Source organism: Cetorhinus maximus, chromosome 19, assembly GCF_964194155.1.
Source record: "Cetorhinus maximus chromosome 19, sCetMax3.hap1.1, whole genome shotgun sequence".
Classification (NCBI taxonomy): domain Eukaryota; kingdom Metazoa; phylum Chordata; class Chondrichthyes; order Lamniformes; family Cetorhinidae; genus Cetorhinus; species Cetorhinus maximus.
In genome coordinates this window covers 36,671,031-36,694,836 of record NC_135897.1, presented here as the reverse complement: position 1 = coordinate 36,694,836, position 23,806 = coordinate 36,671,031, and the positions used below count along the sequence as shown (strand labels likewise).

The 23,806-nt window shown below is 45.4% G+C and overlaps 1 protein-coding gene across 1 annotated transcript in view; it reads left to right on the top strand.

The window, feature by feature from the left end:
* prss59 (serine protease 59, putative) overlaps positions 1-22,174 on the top strand; it is a 70,752-nt gene extending 48,578 nt beyond the window's left edge. The window contains exons 8-9 of the mRNA XM_078564428.1: positions 279-475; positions 21,782-22,174. Of these exons, the coding sequence (XP_078420554.1) occupies positions 279-475; positions 21,782-21,891 (307 nt within the window). The 3' untranslated portion in view covers positions 21,892-22,174. The remainder of the gene's footprint in view (positions 1-278; positions 476-21,781) is intronic.
* Positions 22,175-23,806: the final 1,632 nt, after the last annotated feature.

Sequence of the window (23,806 nt, the reverse complement as noted above, 5' to 3'; positions counted from 1 at the left end):
CGTTTAACAGCCAGCATTTGTGGAGCGATGAGCTCTTAAAATGGCAAAACTGGCAGCAAGTGATTGAGGTCACAATTTGCCTACTCTGCATAATTGTGGTGGATGCTCCTGTGCATGTGGCAGTGATGCCTGGTGCAGCCAACACCATCAGCGTGCACACATGCTGTGGAGCTCCGAAAATACAGGCACTAAGGAGCAAAGTTATTATTGTTGATCTTTTGATTTAGTAAGGTAGACAGTCTCACAAATACATGTTAGTTTTATTTCTTCTATTATAGTTACAAACTTCAGCAATGTGTAGATTTATTCGGCCCAGCATTTAATGACACTGTAGTTGCTGATGCTGTCGAACACACCAATGAAAACTATGGAGGCAATAACATCAAAGGAAGTCGGATAGTCTTCCCTAATGGCTCAATGGATCCCTGGCATGTACTGGGCATTACCGAAGAGCCTAAAGCTATTTACATTCAAGGTAATGAAATATGAAACAAATTGACCTAGAGTTATAGCAGCACGATCTGGGTAAGAACAGCCAAACAATTGCAAAAGATTGCAGATGTTCAAGCATAAGTTACAGCCAGCGTAAATTGAGTTTTCTTGGCTTTTAATGATGGTTTAAAAATCATTTTGCCAGAAGCCAGCCCTTCCCATACAACTGACCATGCCCCCAGATCAAAATAATGAGAATGGTCAGTTTCCATCAACACAACCGGTTTGTGGCCTGTTAAACAGGGTCTTCACATTGAGCTCCATTTCTTAGTTGCACAGGCACTAGTGAAGCATTTTAATTGTTTTACATATTTTAAAGTATTTATAATGAAACTGGCTAGTAAATGGTTCAGTATATTTTTTAAGACATTCTTGGTTATTTAAAATTAGGTTACTCACAGGTAGAGAACTGGAGATCTGATCAAAAATGCTTATGGGGTGATAAATCCATTCTTAGCTATACTAAAAAAACTGAACCAGGTTATCACTGTTAAATAGATCAATGAATAATTTCAATATAGTGAAAAAATTGATTACATTCTTTTAATTTTGCCTGATTGCACAGATCCATGGAAGATTTTACAGTTTTGATTAGGCAACTACATTTTAGTAAAAACTTGAACTGTAACGTAACCAGTGCAATACTGTATGTGCCCACAGTGGAAACTGTTTCCCATTTTGTACTCTATGAGATCTGGGGTGTCATTTAGTGGTGGACAGATTGTAACAATAATTTTGAGTATATGGTGAAAATGATTTGGCTTATACCTTGGTGTTTTCCATCATTTGGGATTCCCCAGGGCTCTGTCCTATCCCCGATTCTGTTCCTTCTTCGTATCATTAATTTTTCTGCTCATTACCCAAAACTAGTCTGAGAAATACTTCAGTGCAACATTGAGGAAGTGTTATGTTGATGTGCCATGTTTTAATGGGTCATTAAACTGAAGCTCATTCAACTCTCTCAGGAGGATGTAAGAGATCATGCAGCACTATTTTAAGGAGCACTCCTTGCCAACATTAATCCCTCAACCAATACTTAAAATAGATGATCTAGTCATTCATTTTGTTGTAGTTTGCGGGAGCTTGTTATGCAAAATTGAAAGCCGCATTTCTTATATTGTAACAATGGGCTGACATTTATGGTCACCGACTGGAGGATTTGTAGGCGGTGGAGGGGGGCAGTAAAATTCCTCAGGCTGCCTTCCCACTCGCCCCCAACCTGTCTGCAATTTTTCAGAGGGTGTATGAGACCTAGGGCGGCCTGTCCGTTGATGCCCCAACTGAGGCCCAATTATTGCTCACTTCCCAGGTCATTTCCCACCCTGCTGTAATTTTCCAACTGGCAGGAGGAGTTCAGGGATGTTGGAGAAGCCCAGCAACCCTGCTTGGGCCTCGGGCGGGAAAAGGGGATGGTGCATCCATCACTGGACCTTTTTGCAGTTGACCCGCCCTCCCTCCGATGTCTGTCCCCCTCCCCGGCTGCTCCTTCCCTGTCTGGCCTCGCCATCGTGTCCCTCAGCCCCTTCTCCCATTACCCCAGGCCTCCTCTCCCATACCTGCAACAAGACCACACACTTACCTGGTCCTGGAGGCTCTGACATTTAGACTGTATGCAGTCTCAGCAGTGTACACTGCTCAAGATAGTGCTGCTGAGACTACAGACTCCCTGAGGCTGGCCTTCATCTCAAGTGAGGGGCAGAAATCTCGCCTCCAGCCAATTGACACTCTTTGGAGTGATAAATGGCTACAGGGCAGCCATGATCAGTAGGGATACATTTTCCACTGACTCTTCAGGTGGCAGATGGGGAACTCTGACATCTGAAAAATCATGCACAGTGATTATATTTCAAAAGTACTTCATTGGTTATAAAGCGCTTTGGGTTACCCTGAGGTTGTGAAAGGTGTGATTTAACTGCAAGATTTTTTCTATCTGTTCTTTTGCTGAAGATTCTACTGTACATTCATCAATTTTCTTCAGATTGCAGAACCTCAGTGTATCTACCCTCATCAGCTGCCAGAGTACAATGATTATTAAACTATCTTTGGTTAGACAATGCTTGAGATTTTCAATTCCTGATAAAAATTCTCCAGGAACCACTCCAGAGCTAGTCTTATCCCCCGATGATTTGCTTCCTTTTAGTTTTTCTGGCTTGGTAAATTCTAAACTCCAACTAACTTTCATTGTGAGGGGTATCCTGGAGATCCCTCCCTCTACCAAAGTTCAGCGAATCTTCCAGCCTTGTTTAAGTCCTCACAAACTTCATCTCTTCAATTCAAGTGCAGGCTCCCACCCACATTCGTTATAGTGATCAAAGAAATTGGCTGCCTCTATCTCTCTATGCTTGCTCTCTCTCTCTCTCACATACGCACAGATTCTTGCTGACTGACCATGTTTGTGAGGTTCTGGGATAATTAAGAAAACCTGCAACCTAATCCTACAATGGCTTCCTATCTGGACTTTTCTCTTTTCAAAGGCCATCTCCATGGCAATGTCAATCACATGGGTCTTGAATCCAAGTAGAAATGCTAATTAGCTATCCTTTAGACCCCAACGCCATTCTATCTTGAAACTAAATAGACAATTTAAAGTATAATTGTTTATAAAACCTAACATTCCAAACGCCTCCCTGTGGGATTTGGAGAGTAACAGTTTACCCATAGTCAGCACAGATGCTCCTGCGATTGTCTACAAGTGTGAAGATCATGCATCATCTTCCCTGTAAAACACCCTGGCCGCCCATCCCATGCTTTAATCTTTAACAACTAAGCCACCCAAGCTTGTCAGGCAGGATTCAGAGCAGGTCACATGACTCCCTTCATTCCTCCTTTTTAAGCCTAAATTAAAGAGAGTGTCCCAAAACATAACAATTTTATAAAGTTCATCTTTGTAACAGATGTTTTCAGGTCTCATACCTCATGTTCTTCTGTCTTTTGTGGAAGGCACCCCAGATGCAGAGCCACTTGAAGAAACTATCAATAGGCCTGAGAAGACAATATCCTAGCAGGTCTGACAGCATTTGTGGAGAGAGAAAAACAAAGTTAACATTTCGAGTCTGTATGACCCTTCTTCAGAGCTGAAGAGAAGTGGAAATGTGATGCAATTTATACTGTTTAAGGGGGGTAGGGTAGGTGGAGCTGGATAGAAGGCCAGTGATAGGTGAGGTTTTTATTCCTTTTTTATCTCTTTTTCAATCCCATTTTCTGTCCTTTATCTCCCCACCACAGCCCACCCACCCCCCCACCCCCCCCCACCGCCCCTTCATCCCCTACAGGGCCATCTGTCACTTGTTCCATGTTGTCCTTTTACACAATGCTCCCCTTGTTCTACTATAATCACATTCTGCTTTCTTGCCTTTATGCCACTATCAGCACCTTTTTTAGCACTAACCACTACCATTAACAATCCCTTTGTCCTTTAGTTCATGACATCTTTGTCAATCCCTCCTTTATCCCCACCTATCGCTGGCCTTCCATCCAGCTCCACCTGCTCCATCCCCCCCTTAAACAGTATAAATTTCATCACATTTCCACTTCTCTTCAGCTCTGAAGAAGGATCATACAGACTTGAAATGTTAACTTTGTTTTTCTCTCTTCACAGATGCTGTCAGACCTGCTGAGTTTTTCCAGCATTTTCTGTTTTTGTTTCAGATTTCCAGCGTCCGCAGTATTTTGCTCTTATATTAAGGTAATATCCTACCTACGTTTGCAGCTTCCCCAGGGATATTCGGGCTTTGAGATTTTATGACCGCTACTTTCCAGCTGCAACTGTTATATCACTCCCTTTCTATGCAGAAGGCCCTGCCAACAAGTGCAACTGAGACATCCAGCGGCTTGGCTCTTCAAAATCAGGCATGCTGCACCCTGTGTAGTTCCCAGTCAAAGGGAGTTAGAGGAATAAAAACAGAGAGTGCTGGAAATGCTCAGCATATCCGGCAGCATCTGTGGAGAGAGAAACAAGAGATAATGGCCAGGATTTTGCATTCCGAGGTTGGGCGCGCACCCGACCTGAACACATGTAAAATAGCATGAGAAAACATCTGGTGTGAGGCCTGATGTCATCGCACGTACGAGTGCGTACGGGAATCGAAGCAGTGCCTTCCGACAATTATAGGGCCAATTAAGGCCATTAAAAAGCCAATTGTCAGCGAGTTTACGTTGCCCGCGCAATTTTTAGCTCATCGCACGGGCAAATTAGGTGGGCGGATTTCACATTTTTATCATTTCCTCATCCTCGGGTGGGATAAAAGGTCCCCGGAGCAGCAGCACTTTCTCTGTCATTGCCAGTCCTTTGTTGTGTGAGTTATCCCAGAGTTTCTTGGCAGTTTCTTGGTATTTCCTTTGATGGTCAAGCCTGCCTTTCAAGTCTCAAGTCCTCAACTTCCCTGGAATGTTCCCCTGAATATTGCAGCACAATGTTCTTTCATTTTCAAGGCACTGCTCCTCTGATCCCATCTAATGGGGGTAGTGTATTCTGCCAGTGGAACCTCCTCTGAAGGGGATGTGAGGGGCAGGAGGGAGAGGAGGCCAGGTGAGTGCGGGCAGTGTCCCAGGGACAGGCCTTTAAGAAGAGAGGCACGGGCTCAGTTGGTGCAGGACCAGCAGGAAAGCCAAGGCGAGAGGGCACGCCGATGACACCACTACCCAGCATTTAGAGTGCTCAGGCAGCGCTCCAACTACCTCCAGATATTCAAGGTCCAGTGCCGCAGGAGGCTCCGCCTCTTCAGGGACACAGTGACAGCAATATGTCACATGATAGGTCCAGAAATCGCCTCCAACGATGTGGCCAGTGCTTTGAAGATCACAGTGGCCCTCAACTTCTATACCTCTGGTTCTTTTCAGGGCTCAGTGAGGGAACTGTGCCGTGTTTCTCAATCAGCTGCACACAGCTGTGTCATGCTTGTGACTGATGCTACCTTTAGACATGTCCACACTTTCATCCACATGCGGATGGATGAGGCGGGCCAGGCAGAGAGAGCATGAGGCTTTGCTGTAATGGTTGGGTTCCCCCGCATCCAGGGTGTAATAGATTGCACTGACATGGCCATCAAGGCACCTGCAGGTGAGCCGGGAGCTTTTGTAGACAGAAAGGGGTTCCACTTAATGAATGTTCAGATTGTCTGTGACTACAGGACACAGATTCTCCAAGTTTGTGCCCATTACCCTGGGAGTCCACATGATGCTTACATCTTGCAGCACTCACAGGTATGAAGGCTGTTCGTGGCTCCTGCACGAGTGGATGGATGGCTCCTGGGTGATAAGGGCTATCCCTTGGAGAGGTGGCTGATGACCCCACTCCATTATCCAAGAACTGAGGCCGAGGAGAGATACAACAGGAGTCATACCTCCACAAGGCCGGTGGTGGAGAGGACCATCGGGCTGCTGAAGATGCGCTTCAGATGCTTGGAACAGTCTGCAATGGAGGAGCATTGCAGTATCCTCCAGAGTGTGCCTTCCTCATAATCATTGCACAACATGGCTCAGGCAAGGTGGGACCCACTAGAGGCTGAGGAAAGCGAGGTAGCTCCACAGGCCAGGGAGAATGACTCAAGTAATGGCTCAGAGGAAGAACCTGGGGTGACGCAGGGTGAGGACCTCGAGGCAGAGGACAGGAATCTTCATGGAGGCAGGGACACCAGGGCTGCTTTGATCCAGCGAAGTTTCAGCTAGGCATCCAAGGCATCGATGCCTCATCAATCCAATGGCACTGTCTCCTCTGCTAACAATCAGTAAATAAGAACCCAACATACAACGCCAGCACCACACAATGCCATACTTCGACAAGCCGGTGCTGCATCTGGCACTCATTCAAACCATCCAGCCAACACGGCCCATACAAGCAAAACAAATGTTTATGGTTCTTAACAGGAACAAACAAAGCATCCATCCCTAACACAAGAATAAAAAAATGACACCTGTGACACGCCCCTGTTGTGCTCAAGGTGCCTTCAACTTACATCTACGGGTGCTGCATCTTGGTGCCCTTCCCTCACTGACAGTGGCTTTGGAGGCAGCCTGCTGACTCTGCTGCCCTGGTGGCCCTAATGACCTTAGCAATTGTCCTCTGGCTGCCGGAGCCTGAAAAGGTTGGGCATTCCTCAGTCATCACAGCATCATCAGATGTAGCGGACACTGGCAGAGGGACGGAGGAGCTGGTGCCCTCGTCCAGAGCGCCCTGAGAGAAGCCCACAGATGACAGGCAGCTCATCTGCCAGCATGAGGTGTGTTTGTACCTCCCTGCTCACCATTGATGGACGGGGATCTAGCAGGGAGATTAGGTGCCTCGTCCAACTCTCACACTTGCAGGTCTGAGTGCAACCCCAGGAACCCCTGAGTCTGCTCCTGAAGCTGCCTCTCCATGAGAGTTGCCACTGTCTCAGTGGAGTAGGCTGTGCTCTCAGTGTTAAGGGTCAACACAGAACTCATGCTCTGCATGGACTCCTCCATGACAGAGACCATGACACACAGACACTCATGGATCTCCGCTAGTTCTCCCCGCGCATCTCGCTGGACATCCAGCATCTGCCGCCTGATGCACGACTCCAGAGGCTCATCATCTGCCTTGGACGTAGCATGGTCCTGGTCTCCAGCTGTGCTCCCACTGTCGGCTCCCTGGGACCTCTCTTCCTCTGCCAGCTCCTCAAGCGAGTGTGATGTGCCCTCACCACTGTGCATTACCCGCGGAGCCAAATTCCTAATGCTCACCGACGTGTGAGTATCTGCGCTGGTGCCTGGTTCAGAGAGACAGCATGACGCTAGTGCAGGTGTGATGTTTTCCCTGGAGCGCAATGGGGTGGGGGGGGTCCTCAAGATCCTGGGGGTGTCCTGTGGATGGTGCATCTGCAGGAGGAAGGCAAAAGATCAGTACATTCAACCGTCATAGTCACTATGCATGCTAAGCGGGCTGAGGAGACAATGGAGAGCTGTTGGATGGTGCCACCTGCATTGGAGCTTCAATGGGCTCTCTGGCTACGACAGTGCAGTTTCTGATGAGACGAGTCCGTTATGTTCCCAGTACCCACTGCTCACACATCTGTCACCTGCACTCTTACCTTCAGTCAAGACCCCCGCCTAACCATGACCAGAGAAGCGAGCTGGCCAGGGGCATTAAAGCTCCAGTGCATCACTCTCGTGCTTGGTGAGGAAGTACAGATCGACACTTCTCCCACGTGTTCTGCGGCGCTCCTTGGCATTATGACTCCTCTTCTGACATGGAAAAATAGCCTCATTATTGCTCCGTCTCCCTGAAGGTCCTTTCCTGGTTCCCACCTGCCCTCCAGGGCATTAGGTGGGCTGTGTCACTGTGGCACATCTCACCTTGCAATGCACTGAGGCCTGTCGTGCTGACATCCCAGAAGGATAGCAGGCTTAAGTGCCAGTTGGCATACGTGCTCTTACCCTGAACGTTCCGAGAAACAGGCACAGGTCAATGCATTTCCCCACTTACCCTTGCTGACTGCAGCAGATCATTGAACCTTGTGCGGCACTGAAGCCACGTGTAGTGCACCATGTCGTACCCACTGATTTGGGCAGGGACCTCTGTCCAGACCTTCTTGGTCAGGTGGGGCGGCCTTCTCTTGGGCATTAAAATGTGCGACCTGGCACTGACCTCCTCCACCAGCACTCCCAGGCACTCATCTGGGAAACAGGGGGGCAGAGTGCCTACCCAAGTTGCCCTCCTGCCTTCTATGGCCTCCAGGTGCTGAGGCCATGACTGCACACCAGGATACTTCTTGAGCAGCTTCCAGACAGCTCCCTCAGCCTCCCCCACAACTCCTGGCAGCCTTCAGGGAGCTGCCTCTTCTGCTTTTGTCCACCTCGCCGGGTCCCCATTGGACCTGGTGCCTGATGCGTTCCTGCCCCCACACACGGGGAACGTATGCGGCGGTCGCGTTTCATGCTGGATGGGCCTTAATTAGCCACCGAGCGTAAGATCGCGTTCATAGCGCAATCTCGGCTGGGAGCGGGTTTTACATCCGCTTCTGTCTGCGCCGACCTCGGGCGCACCCCAAGGGTAAAATTTGGGTCAATATTTCTGAACTTCAGTTCTGAAGGAAAGACATATGTGACTCAAAGCATTTTTAATTTCAGATTTCCAGCAACTGCAGTAGTTTGCTTTTATTTTCGGGGGTGGAGGAATATCAGGGTCCATATTGTCTTAGTAAATTTCTGTGATAGTTATATATTTGAGCCGCTGAGTGACAAAACTAAACACAGAAATAGCACTCCAAATCTTTCACAACCCATTAAAAATACCATGAGAGCTACACGTTGTTACTTCAGTGTTTAAAGAATCTTAAGCACATAATTAACTACAGAACCACATATTAATGCTATCTGCATGGGTTTCCACTATCTTTCATCAACTATTTATTGCATTCTGCAAGGATTAACAGTTGATTCATGCTACCACTAATCTATTTTCAAGGCACTAAATTTTCCTCTCCTCTCCTAAATGGATCCTTCACCAATTTTTTGGTTGCTGAATGATCCTGTATAATCATCGAGTAAGATGATTAAATACTGGACAGCAACATCATTCACAACGAATTGTCCTAAAGTTTCAGCTTTCAACAGAATGTAACTATCATTTGTGAAAGGTGGGCTTGGACAAGCCAGCCATTGTTTACAGATACTTGCTGTATTATCCAACAGTGTTCTTGTTTTATCAGTGAATTATAAGCACATGAACTATGCTGCTGAAGGAATCATATTCATTATAATAGATTCAAGTAGCTTGTGAAAATCTGTGAAGTATCTAATGGTGATTTTCATTTAAATCTATGATTTGCAGTCCTTATGTCATCACTGAAATTGTTACTTTTATAAATCTGAATCTATTATTTGTTCAGTTACCTGATCAATATAAAAGGGTTGTTGATAATCTTTAGCCTGCAGGCAAAAAGTTCCTTTCGACCGGAACTCAGGACTTGACAGCTGTTAAATTGCTCAATTTAATCATTTTAGACATGACTAAATAGGTCAAGTGGATCATTGCCCTGCATTCTTATCTTTGTAATCTATACAGTGCTACCACAGTAGCTGGCTCCTTCTTTAATTAGCCTGCCCACGTTTTTTAAGAAAATAAATTATTTGGGGACTTACCTTGACAATATGCCAGTGTTCAGTTAAAAACATTAACAGTTGTTGAAAGGGAAAGACTTGTTTTTTAGTTCCAGCCCTGTCAGGCAACATTTAGCTAGGTTACCATCCCAAGTCAGTTGACATTGATGAACTAACTTACTTGCAGACGTCTAATATAAATGTAGAAAAATTAGTTTGTCTCCTCCATGTTAATCAAAGAAAGTTACAACTACCTTTGCAAAACTACAATTTTTCTGTTGAAGATGATACCACAGTCCAGATAGGTTGGTAATACGGAGTGGTTTATATAGCTGACATTGTGATCAATACATCATACAACATCAGTACATATTTATAACTTGTCACTACTACAGTACTAATCAAGATGACGAAAGGATACCTTGCTTATTAAAACACTTAAGCTCTGATTTTAACTTGAGGTGGGGGTCAATCCTCACTTTAGCATCACACTCTTCCCTCTACATTCATCACCTCCTCATCATCTTCCAACTTGCTTATTTTACACCTCTCACCACATACACTATCTGCACAAGCCCATACATCTTCACTCATTTCTCAACACACTCTCATTAATTCTCATCCTTATTGAGGACAAGGCCATTCCTAAGGTTAAGGAGAAGAACAGAGCATGTGGAGGAGTACCCAAAATGACTGTCCTCACCCAGGCCAGGGCAAAAACATAACTGACATCACTGGCCCAGGCAGGGACATGAGCATCAAGGAAGGACAAACTGGTGGTATACCCAAGTGGGGATACCTGGAATTTATCCAACATTTCAGTTAACGTAGCACAGATAAGCTTAACAACTTTAACCTGCATGGTCAACATTAAATGCAGGTTTTCTCTCCTATCCTAACTCTTCACTCTTCTCTCTTTCTACAGTGACAGAGAGTGAGAACTTTCAGGGGGAAAAATAGCTGGCCTCACACACACAAATGGATATACAAGGTTTTAGAACATGTGGCAAGGGATTTCACAACTATGGTTGAGTGTCCACATCCAGTTTGCGCAGTGTCATCTCACATGGTATCACTACTGTGCAGTCCATGCACACGATGAATAGTATGGGACATTGAAGCTGGGCCCTCATAGCAGGTATTCAGCTTGCATGTGTTGTAGCTTTGGCAGAAGCTCAAATGGTTGTCATGCCATCTTCTACAGTTGAGAGTTTGGTGAATGAAAGGATATGTCTTTGAAGAAATTGTTTGTCATTTCTCTTGTACATCAGTGGATTTAATTAAGCCCAACCCCAAAGAAGGGCCAGGGTCATGACAGGAACAGTAGGTGATGGCCTCTCCTTGGATATCAACACATCTGCACATTTGCACATCAACATCACTCACCACCCCTCCCCCAAATCAATATTTGTCATGATGACAGCAAGTTATCTGGGTTAGATTGTACCGGCAGCAGCGTGTGATCAGGCCCTAACGCTAAACTTGAACATTAAGTTTTGCACTGCTCAGGCTACTAGGGGAGCACCTCATAGGAGTTATAGAGATATAGGGTGGGATTTTCTGGCCCCGACACGGGCAGGCATCATCGCAGGTGGGACAGGGAAATTTGGAGAGCTGTTAAAAGTCAAGGCTCTCCAAATTTTCCCGTCCCACCCATGTTGATGCCTGTTGGTGGCGAGGCCAGAAAATCCCGGTGAATAAGTCTTCTTCATAAAAATGCACTATGGGTTAATCACCTGGGTGACTAAATGATTGGATTGGATTTATTACATTTGGTGTTAAACCCTTAGCAGATTTGGTACATTGGTCTGCAGCATAGTTTCACTGCAGCTTCTGCTTTGTCAGCATGTTTATGATATCCTCCTCCTCCTTCAGCTACCATACCCCAAGATAGCATTGACGACCATGGACTGCCATTGGATTGGTCCATGATTATGCTTGGCAAAGTACTGCAGGGGCTTGCCATTGCCTTCTGCAGTATGGCTGACCAGGAAACTCTCCTGCTCTTACCACCTGCCTTCAGGCATACTAGAAGGATTGGAAGACTGATAATCAAACTGTTTGGTCATGTTATGCATGTACCTTCCATGACCATCAAGTCTTGAAGTGGCACTTGAAGCTGGAGCTTCTGGCCCAGAGGTAGGGACATTACCACTGCACCACAAGGTGTCCTCTTTAATGATATAGAATTTCTGAATGGTTTGATTGAAGTATCAACTGTGGCTCAGTGGATAGCACCTTAGCCTCTGAGTCAAAGTGGTTGGGACCTCAAAGTTCAAACCAGAAACGTGAACACAAAAATCTAGGCTGACATAAATGCAGTATTGAGGGAGTGCTACACTGTCAGAGGTGCTGTCTTTTGGATGAGATGTTAAATTGAGGCCCTGAATGCTTTCTCAAGGGGGTGTAAAAAATCCCATGACATTATTTTGAAGAACAGCATGGACTTATCCCTGGTGTCCTAGTCAATATTTATCCCCCAATCAAAATCACAAAAAAAAGATGGTAACTTGGCTGTGGTGGGATCTTGCTGTGTGAATATTGGCTGCTGTGTTTCCTACTTTACATCAGTGATTACACTTCTAAAGTCATTCATTCACTGTAAAGCACTTTGGGACATCCTGGGGTCGCGAAAGGAGCTATATAAATGCAATTTTTTTTAACGCAGGATTATAGTGGTCGGGAACATGTAACAAGAACTGTTGTGCAGAAGATTTTGTCTAAGCTCTCATTCAGATGTGTGAAAAGCTCAAAGAATCATTGAACAATGAAATGATCCCTGAAAACTTTGTCTGTGTGGTTGTGCACATGAGGTCATACGTGGTACACAGTCTTGTGTTCCAAAGTGTCACCTTCATGGTACTATATGAAGAGCAGTGCAGAAGGAGGCTACCCTTCTCTAGGCAGATTGATAAGACACTGACCTGACTCAGCTTCAACAACTGCTTCCTCCCCATCTCCCTGGTCTTCCTCCTTCAAATGCAGGCCTCTCTGCAATGCAATGCTGTGCAATCTGCAGCATTCTCTTATCTGGGACATGTTGCAGGGAGTCCCTGAATGATACTGATATCTAAACCTCTACCATGATTATTCCTATTGTATGGATTACATAAGGATTCTCTTTGTGTCCTGGCTTGTATTGTATTTTGTTGCTCAGGCATGGTGGAATTGTGCAGGGGTCTGCCACCCAGTTCTGCAAGAGGTATCTCTTTTCGTCCAGCAAGCATTCTGTCACATTTCTTACACAATTGAATAATGTGCGGATGGTAGAATGTCTGAGTATAAAAGCACTGAGGCAGCTCCCTGAGAATATGGCACGGAACTGCTGATGTTTTTCATGTGACCCAGCGCTAGTTGTTCCTGACACAGTGGGATCCTTTCCTATTCACAAATGTTGTTGGCTCCTGCTCTGGTGATCACCAGACACGTACAGGAAATCGTATCCTGTATGTGAGGGAAGCCAGCCACTGCTGCAAAGCCACAAGCTCTGTCCTGTTTGACCACTGAGGTCCGTGAGGAAGGTGATATATTGTTTGGCCCTGGCTTTGGTAAACTTAACTTGTTTAACTTCACTCCAGATTGCTACTTCCTCACTTGTTGTCTTGCAGCCCTTGAGTTAACTTACTTTACTTATTATTGGTATCATTCTTACTTCTTTGTTCTGAATGGAAGGAGGCATGGAGGAGAAGCAACAGCAGCAGCCTTAGCAACCAACAGTACCCAGTCCTCTCAGAAAACCATGGGTGAGAGTGACTGCGCTCAGAAGGCCATATCTAGCACATAGGTTCACCTTCATGGTGCTGTCTGAGGAGCAGTGCAGTTAAACCAACTAGTTAAACTTAACTAGTGAACTTCAGATTGGGAGATGCAGCTATTGTCCCCCAGAAGATTCCAGTGGCATAAAATTTCAGGGTGGGGACAACGTTGAAGGTCACTTTCATGGCGTACCCCCCTGGTCCAGCAGGCCGCTGGTCATGTCACAGGAGATGCGGAGAACTGTGACAACCTTGCTTGTTGAAATGAAACCTCCTCCTGCACTGCTTCTCAGACAGCACCATGAAGGTGAACCTTTGTGCTAGGTATGGCCTTCTGAGCGCAGTCACTCTTACCCATGGTCTTCTGAGAGGACTGGGTACTGTTGGTTGCTAAGGCTGCTGCTGTTGCTTCTCCTCCATGCCTCCTTCCATTCAGAACAAAGAAGTAAGAATGATATCGATAATAAGTAAAAAAAAGTTAACTCAAGTGTTGCAAGACAACAAGTGAGGAAGTAGCAATCTGGAAGCTGGAAACTCTCCTGGTAAACCAGAGGAAAATGATTTTGTGATCCAGTGACCAATAGGCTGAGGGCCATTTTTTATATTACTACAGGAACTATCTGACACCAATCCAATGAAGACTGGCTGGGATCCCCATAATTTGGATTTAAAATGCAGTCTGGGTGGTAATAAGGTTAACGGAGTCTGTCCTTAACCTTTTAATTAAGACCCCACTTGGCTGGCTTGGCAAGCGCCTGACATGCGCCATGAGCTGGGGGTTGAGAGGAGGGGGCGGGATTGCATGAGCAAAACCTGGAAATCAAGGCTGTTGGTCGGATTCTATGATTTCAACTTGATTGAGGCAATAAATTTTGACTTCCAAGTTTAACATCTCCAAGCTGCACAGCATGACATCATCCACACGATGTGGTCTCAACTTTGTCCCTTTAAATAATGTAGAAATGGAGGAGTTAAGTTTTAGAATGGATGGCAGCACCCAGCTTTAATGATACTTCCCTGGAATTGCTGCTGGGTGCAGGAGGGACATACTTTCTTCCAACAATGGGAGGAAGAAAGCTATGGCTCCTACCAAAGCATTGTGGATGGAGGTGGCTGAGGAGGTAAGCAGAAAGAGCATTGTGCCCTGGCCTTGGATGCAGCGCAGGAAACAGTTTAATGACCTACCTAGACCAGGAGAAGTGAGTACATTTGCTGATGCATCTACCTCCTGTGGTTTAACTCCCTTTACCTCTCTTTTCAATCTGTATTTCCACAGGTACTCATCACATCACTCCTTAAACCACTTACCTTTCAGCAGCACCCATCCTTCACTTTTGATGCAATTCCTCATTTCCTCATTTATCCATTCACCCCTCCCACTTACTCCAGTCCTTGTGCAATGTGGTGCATGCATCTTCTCCTCACCCTCACTAAATGCACTGCCTCCATCAGGTTAATACACAACCTTCATCCATTCATAGGTCTGTTATCTCACCGACCTATGTGGAAGAGACCACAAAATGCAAGTGAGAGAACTGGACCTGGCATGCCCCATGTAGCCCAGCTCACTGATGCCACATATTTATTGCCCAGTCAAAAGACAGATGTTTGCATATTATGTAGCTTTAAGTAGCTATCACATAAATATGTGATATCTACTGCCCTAGCACAAGGAGCCACTTAATCAATTCAATCCATAGAAACATCCAATGGCATGTAGCAGTCGTCCATTTTATTTTATCCTCTTGCTGGGGAAACACATAGAAAGAGAATATGATCAGGGTGAAAAATACTCATCTTTGGGCAAAACATGCTAAGCGCACCTACACCTTACTATTAGGGTAACAGGACTCTAATGTGCCACATTTGGTCATGGTAAAATATGGTAGTTGTGGCAAAATATGGAAGTTGAGATCAGTCTTGACATATGATTGGGGCCAATGGAGTGAAACTGTGTTTGGTAGAAGTATTGGGAATGTGTATTGTATGTTTGTTTCAGAGGCTGGGATTTCTGTGCTCGATTGTGACGGGCATGTTCGGTGGCAATATCAGAGAATCTCGTGAGAAGGCCTTAGTTGCGTTTATGGACGATGTAAATCCAGGCTCAATTGTCCACTCACCCCACCCTCCACCCCTGTCAATGACGGGCCGCGTTTCCTGCTGTCAAATGTCGAGAACTTAATTTTAAATAAATTTGTATCTAATTATTGTAGCCACACGCCAGAATATTGTGTGCAGTTTTGGTCTCCTTATCTGAGGAAGGATGTTCTTGCTATAGAGGGAGTGCAGCGAAGGTTTACCAGACTGATTCCTGGGATGGCGGGACTGACATATGAGGAGAGATTGAGTCGATTAGGATTATATTCGCTGGAGTTCAGAAGAATGAGGGGGGATCTCATAGAAACCTATAAAATTCTAACAGGACTAGACAGGGTAGGTGCAGGAAGGATGTTCCTGAAGGTGGGGGAGTCCAGAACCAGGGGTCACAGTCTGAGGATATGGGGTAAACCATTTAGGCTGAGATGAGGAGAAATTTCTTCACTCAGAGAGTGGTGAGCCTGTGGAATTCGTTACCACAGAAAGTAGTTGAGACCAAAACATTGTATGCTTTCAAGAAGGAGTTAGATATAGCTCTTGGGGCAAAAGGGATCAAATGATATGGGGGAGAAAGTGGGAGCAGGCTATTGAGTTGGATGATCAGCCATGATCATAATGAATGGCAGAGCAGGCTCGAAGGGCCGAATGGCCTACTCCTGCTCCTAGTTTCTATGTTATTTTCGACAGGGATCAGGCAAGCCAGGAAGCAAGAGCACTGGGATTTTCTGAGAGTTCCGGATTCCCACAGGTGCAGGGTGCAATCGACTGCACCCATGTGGCTCTTAAATCTCCCTGGAACCAGCAGTCCCGTATGTGAACCGCAAAGGCTTCCACTCTCTCAATGTTCAGCTGGACTGCAACCATAACAAACGGATCGTGCAAGTTTGTGCAAGGTACCCCAGAAGCGTCCACGACTTGTACATCCTCAGCGGGTCTCAGATTCCTGACATCTTGCAGGAACCACACAGGATGCAGGGTTGGCTCCTCGGTGACAAGGGCTACCCACAAAGGATGCCCGTGCGGCGGCCTCAGACTCCTGGTGAGAGAAGGTACAACAATGCTCATGTTGCGACCCGGAGTTTGGTTGAACATACCGTTGGCATCCTGAAAATGAGATTTTGGTGCTTCGACAGGTCTGGTGGAGCACTGCGCTCCCCAGAGAGTGTTGTGCATCATCGTGGCTTGCTGCATGCTACACAACCTGGTAATGCAAAGTGGGGAGGACTTGGATGATGAGGAGATGCAAGAGCTGCACATCTCCTCCGATGAGGAGGGAGTCGAAGGGGATGAGGGTGATGAGGAAGGGAAGGGGTGGATGCAGGCGATGAGGTCATTACACTGGCCAGACGAGGCAGGCGAGCTCGTGAGACCCTCATTGCCACAAGATTCCAGGAGGATGATGACGAGAGGCAGTGAGGACACTCCTGAGACCTTCACCATGCATCTGGGAACGTCTGACACCCGTCTGGGTGAGGGCAGCGCACACACGCTCCATGAAGAGATTTCTATCATGGAGACGCTGCTGAGATACAGCGGGCACATGGACTTTAAGACAACTTGATTCTTTGGCAGGCTTCATCACCTGTCCCTTCAGCACCACACCTTCACTTGCCAGGAATGCTGACAAGATGGGGGGGGGGGGGGGGGGGGCAGCCCCCCCCTCAAAGGTGCTGAGAGCAAACAGGGACATCGCAGAACCCAGTGATGCTTGGGTACGAGATTCTTGCAGCAAACACAAGCCAAAGCGAGGTGCAGGCATCACTGATCTGGAGAGTGACTTTGAAGCTGGAAAATCACTGTGTGCTTTTAACGGTTACGCTTTGAAGACACTGGTCTTCATTTTGTGCAGAAAACAAGTTTTCACATCTGATTGACACGAACACTGCTCAACATAACAAGGAGCCAGGGACAAGGAGACTTTCTTGGAAGTTTATTTACAATGGTCAACATTAAATACAAGTGATGAACACCTGTGCCCGTGTTGTGCAAATAAATCTTCTTGACCTTTCTAACCTTGCCGCTACTTCTTGGTGCTCCCCTGACATCCACAATGCAGGTGGAGGCAGCCTGCGGACTGCTACGTACGCCCAGTTGTCTGTGATGACTTTGGCAGGCTGAGACCTGGAGTGCCCCGGCCTGCTTTCGGCGTCCTGTTGTATGGCAGTGGCACCCTCCTTGGCTTGTGGAGTTGGAGCTGCTGGGGTCACAGGAAGAGGGGATTCGGATGGGCTGGACACTCCTGGAGGCACGTGGGTGAATAGTCCTGGGCCGTTTACCTGCTGATCCTCCTCCCTATAGGTGCCCGAGGGCCCCTGGCCGAATCCTTGAGAGGAAGGGGCAGCTGGAGTGAACTCAAGATGCTCTGCCCTCCCTCTTGCTTGGCACTAATGGATGCCTGCAAGTGTCTCAGCGATGGAGTGCAGCTCCTACACTCCAGGACCAATGTCCTGGACCAAGGTCTCCGTGGTGGCCACCATCCTACCAGCATTGACCTTGGTGCATTGGCATGCCACTGCTATCACCTCAGACGTAAGGCAGATGGACTCCTATCGTGCCTTGTAATTTGATAGGTGCTGCAGACATCCCTTCCTGATGTTCCTGAGCTTGCCTTTGCAGCTCCAGCAACTGAGGTGCGACCAAGTTCAGAGACTCCTCACCTGACTCAGTAAGATAAGAGCCCATGGTGTTAGAGGCAAGGTACTAGCATGGATAGAAGATTGGCTGTCTGGCAGGAGGCAAAGAGTGGGGATAAGGGGGTCCTTCTCAGGATGGCGGCCGTGACTAGTGGAGTTCCGCAGGGGTCAGTGTTGGGACCACAACTTTTCACTTTATACATTAATGATCTAGATGAAGGAACTGAGGGCATCCTGGCTAAGTTTGTAGATGATACAAAGATAGGTGGAGGGACAGGTAGTATTGAGGAGGCGGGGAGGCTGCAGAAGGATTTGGACAGGTTAGGAGAATGGGCGAAGAAGTGGCAGATGGAATACAACGTGGGGAAGTGTGAGGTCATGCACTTTGGTAGGAAGAATAGAGGCATAGACTATTTTCTAAATGGGGAGAGAATTCAGAAATCTGGAGTGCAAAGGGTCTTGGGAGTCCTAGTCCAGAATTCTCTTAAGGTTAACTTGCAGGTTGAGTCGGTAGTTAGGAAGGCAAATGCAATGTTGGCATTTATTTCGAGAGGACTAGAATATAAAAGCAGGGATGTGCTGCTGAGGCTTTATAAGGCTCTAGTCAGACCACATTTAGAATATTGTGAGCAATTTTGGGCCATGTATCTCAGGAAGGATGTGCTGGCCCTGGAGAGGGTCCAGAGGAGGTTCACGAGAATGATCCCAGGAATGAAAGGCTTAACATATGAGGAACGTTTGAGGACTCTGGGTCTATACTTGGAGTTTAGAAGGATGAGGGGGGATCTGATTGAAACTTACAGAATACTGAAAGGCCTGGATAGAGTGGACGTGGGGAAGATGTTTCCATTAGTAGGAGAGACTAGGACCCGAGGGCACAGCCTCAGAGTAAAGGGAAGACCTTTTAGAACAGAGATGAGCAGAAACTTCTTTAGCCAGAGAGTGGTGAATCTATGGAATTCATTGCCACAGAAGGCTGTGGAGGCCAGGTCACTGAGTGTATTTAAGACCGAGATAGATAGGTTCTTGATTGGTAAGGGGAGAAGGCGGGAGAATGGGGTTGAGAAACTTATCAGCCATGATTGAATGGCGGAGCAGACTCGATGGGCCGAATGGCCTAATTTCTGCTCCTATGTCTTATGGTCTTATGGACTCGTACTCAGCAGATTTCTGTCCTCTAGCAGTCCTCTGAGTGCTGGAAACCTAAGAAGTCCCCGCTTTTGCCTGCTGTGGATCAGAACAGTGCGATGTGCTCACCAGATTGTGACCCACTAGGCAACTCTAAAACCAGGTCCCACCGAGGTGTGTGTCTCTGCGCTGGTGGAGGGTGTGAGTGAGGCTGTGACGGGTCTTCAATGTCGGTGTCTGCGGATTCCTCTTCTGTGGTGTCCTCAGGGCTGGGGTTGAGGACCGGGCTTGCGGACCTCCCTCGGCTGCTTCCCAGATGTATCTGCGAAAGCAGGGAGAGATAATTAGTGCATGGAATTGGACTGTGACTCACAGCATAGTTGTTTGCTGGATGTTGCACTGCTGGATCCTCACTTGGTTGAGCACCGCAGACCTCACTGTCAGCACAGGAACAGTCCAGATCAACACCAGCCAGCTGGATGAATCTATTTTCAAAATCAGTGAGGACCTTGATGTTGGGCATTTCTCCACCAGTCTGTGATCTCTCCCTTCTGTTGTGTGCCAGCTTGTCCTGCATGAATGCAGATGGAGAGAGGATGCCTGCCAGGCCAAATAAGAAAGATAAAAACTAAAAACTAAAAACAAAAAACTACTGCGGATGCTGGAAATCCAAAACAAAAACAAAAATAAGAAGGATGCCTGGCACGTGTGGGTGCTGACTGGTGCCATGGACTTGATGAGGATACGATCCGCAGGGCAGATGATGGTGTGTGTGAGAGAGTGAATGGTGATATCCCTTGAACTGGCAGTGAGTGAGATCCCTGTGGATGTATGATGGGTTTGTCAGTGTGAGAGTTAAGAGTGATGAGAAGAGTGACTTACCCCGGAGGAGATCATTCATCGTCTTTCGGCACTGGGTGGCTGTCCATTTTTGCAGGGCTTTGGCACTGACCACAGCTGGTAACCTTGCTTGCTGGTCTTCACCAAGAGCGGGAGTAGAGGGCATCACGTCAGGCCTCCATTGCGTCCAAGAGGCACTCAAGGGAGGCGTTGCTAAATTTGCATGTTTCCTCCCTTTGACAGCCATGACTTTACAGCAGCTTTTGATCCCTTAGAGAGTGCTAGCTCTGTGCAGGGGTACCCTTTAAATATGGCGCCTGGATTACTGAAGGCCTGAGGTGCCAGCGGGGTGGGCGAATTAGAGGCCACCCTGCCAGCGATCCAACGTGAAACCTGTGTGGCTGCCTTTTTTCAACAAAGTGCCACATGATACGATGGAAAAAGCCGCCATTGCTGCCAGCGGGACAAATGCCGCTTTCCCCACCCGACATCTGACTTTGCCGATTTCTGGGATGCTTCTGCCCAGAATCTTACAGCTGAGTGAGTGACTGTGCAGACAAGCATTCTGTCTCATTGCCTCAGTGCTCCAAATGCAAAGCATGTGCAGCATGACAATGGATTTTAAACATTGCATTATCAGCACTATGGAGATTATAATAAAATGGTCACATAAATTAATCCTTCCTTCGAGCAGTAATTTAATCACAAACTTTTTACTTATAAATTTAAATGACAGACAGGAGAGTGATTTGCTTTGCATTTGATTGGTTCCATCCATGCTGAGAATTGATATAGAACAGACTGCATTGTGATCGTACAGGTTTTTTTTTAGTAAAACTCCAGTAGTATTTTCATTCTTGTCCGCTATACAGCATCTAGTTCATTTGATATGGAATTCTTGTTCCCATTAAGATTATCTCCAGTTAATTGGTCTGTCTCAAACTGATAGGTTTCATCTTCCGAATATGCCAGAGTTTCATCATCCACAATGTAATGTAATAGCTCAAACCTTGGATCACGTCCTTTTACACTTTTCAGCTTTGCTTTATGAATTAGCCTACCAAAAAGAGAAATAGCAGAGAAAAAATAATGACAGATGTAATGATATTTAGCTGAGCAAGTGGCCAAAGTTTTGTCAGAAAAATTCTAATTAATTGTTCATCTGGGACTATCAATTAAGTGTTGCAATAAAGACAGAAATACACAATGTTTAATCATTTTGTTGTAGGTTTACTCTCCAAGTGATCCGTGTGATGCCTCAGATGCTCTTATCCAATTTCTAGAAAGGGAGACTAAAATTGGAACAGCTCAAAGCTAATTTCCAAACTGATTAAACAAAAAGCACCCAAAGTCTGTTGAAAAATAATTTACATCCAGCATGAAAAACTAGCTGAACAAGATTCACAACACTTTCAAAGAAAGGGTTGGTTGAAGAACTTGAAGAAAATGTTTTAGATTTAGTCTTTTTTTAAACCTGGAGGATTGACTTGTGTCTAACACAGTAACTGTTGAGTATAAGCCTGTAGCTGGTATGACTTATAGAAATGTTAGTGAATTCCAGTAAGGCAAGTGGGTGTTTTACATAGTGACGCTTGCATGTTTAAATTAAGAGGTCATAATTGACATTAAACTAAGGGGAGTATATCTGCATGCAGGATATGCTTGGCATATTTTAAATCAGTAAATATAAATGAGGACTTTGTGAAAATACAGTGCAGGTAAGTTTGTTTCTCTAGGATTTTCATTTTTGTGTGTTGTCCTTAATCACTCAAACAGGTACAGCCCATTGTGCTGACATGTACCCAGAAAAACAAACTGATAGACCACAACTTGTTAAGGCAAGAGAAGAAATTTTGCAGCGACTCAAAACCTGGATTGAAGAATGAAGTCTTTTATCTATGTGAGAATGAAACTTTATAAAAGGATTCAGAACTTCAGGGATTTAGCTGTATTTTTTTCTCCCCTCAATCTGCTCGTACAGAATGTCACGAAAAAATGTTAGTTACATTTTTCCCCTCCAAAACTTGTTAATGCAATGCCTTTCTGTATAAACTGTATTATTACTAGCAATGATATATTAAAATGTTTTTCACAATATTTTAACCATATTGATTTATGGTTTGGGTGTCAGCAGAATGAGTGTTAACCCATACTTGCAGAATTCTACAAGTAAAGAAACTCAACATGTCAAACAGTAAGCGTGTGCTATTGTACTATTGTACATTTTTTTTATAGTTTAATATTTAGGAATTCATATTATCCAGATTAGGATGGTATAGTTAAAGCCCCAGATGTGAGAGATGTTAAAATGATGTATATGGTCTTGGAGATATTTTGACCTCCCACTTATCAAGAACAAATATTTTCTGTGCAAATGAGATGAAATCTAATATGACTTATGTGAATTGTCCCTAGATTTTCAACAGTTAGACACCTGGATGAAAAATAGGGTAGATATTTAATTAATTAAGGATAGCATGCATTGGTATATGGAATAAAAATGAGATGGATTGGGTATAAGGTAGAGTAGAAGTTGCCATTGCAACTGTAAAAACTCACCTTCCAATTCTAATTCTAGAATAACTTTTTGAGATGGTTCAATGGGTCCAGGAATCAGCTGTTTCAACATGTCCAACAAGAATTACAAATGAGTTATTTTTACAATGTTTTCTTCTGAGAGTTGCTCTGCCTTAAACAATTCTTGAAGTAAATTGTAAAATAAACTTGAGACAGTTGCAAGTTGAACATATATATTTATATAAGAGGAATGATGTTGGCAGCACATCTTTTGGACCTCACTATCCAAGCAATTATACCAGTGATTTTCTCTCATGTGCCTGATATAAAATGTCACATAGAAATACGACACGATTTTAGACTCTGAAAGTATTCATTTATTGTAAATTACATTTGTTTTCTTACTGTTTGAAAGGTCTACTGTAAATTGGGAGATGTAAGCCGACCCGGCATTTAAGACGGTTCCATTTTTCAGGCCAAAACTTTAGTTTTTGCATATACTCAACATATTTGTCAACCTCCCCCACTCCTCCCTTTTTAAGCCACGACATGCTATACTTGCATGAGCAGTCAGCCTCAATTTTTCACTCTACAAATGCATGTTTTACTTACCAGTGTCTTATAATTGGGCGCTAGGAATCAAGGAGGCGATACAGACTGTGTTGCAAAGATACAAGGGAGTTTAAGACATGCCCACTCTTTACATCAGATGCTGATAACATTTCAAAATGGCGATCACCTACACCCACGCCGGCAGTTCACTTTTATACTACATTTATAAGTCGACCCCTGTTTTTGAAGGGAGGGGCTTCAAAGGTTGACTTGTATGCCAACACCTATGATTATCCATTTACATTGCCTTTAGTCGTTTACTATTGTACATTCTGTGGAGCTCAATAAGCACTGAGATAGTTTGGTGCTGGTTTGTTGCTGCATCTGCTGTCCTTTGCTCCCCCCCTTTTTTGGGGGAGTGACATAAGATTTTGTGATTATTAGCGCAAAGAACAACAACATCTGACTGACAAACTGAACATTTTTCATGCAATGCAAGTTCAGATACAGTGCAGGCATAAAACTCCCTTTGCAAATCTCACGACTGCTGAACAGTAACATTTTCCACAACATCCATCCTATCATCTCCCTGTGTAAGATTTCTAAATTAATGTAAAATTATTCGTCACTTTTGATTACGTGGAACTAAACTGTAGCTGCCTTAATCCCACTGGGATAGTTTCATAATGTAACCCCAGCAGGTGAGAATATTAAATCAAACTGGGACCCCTT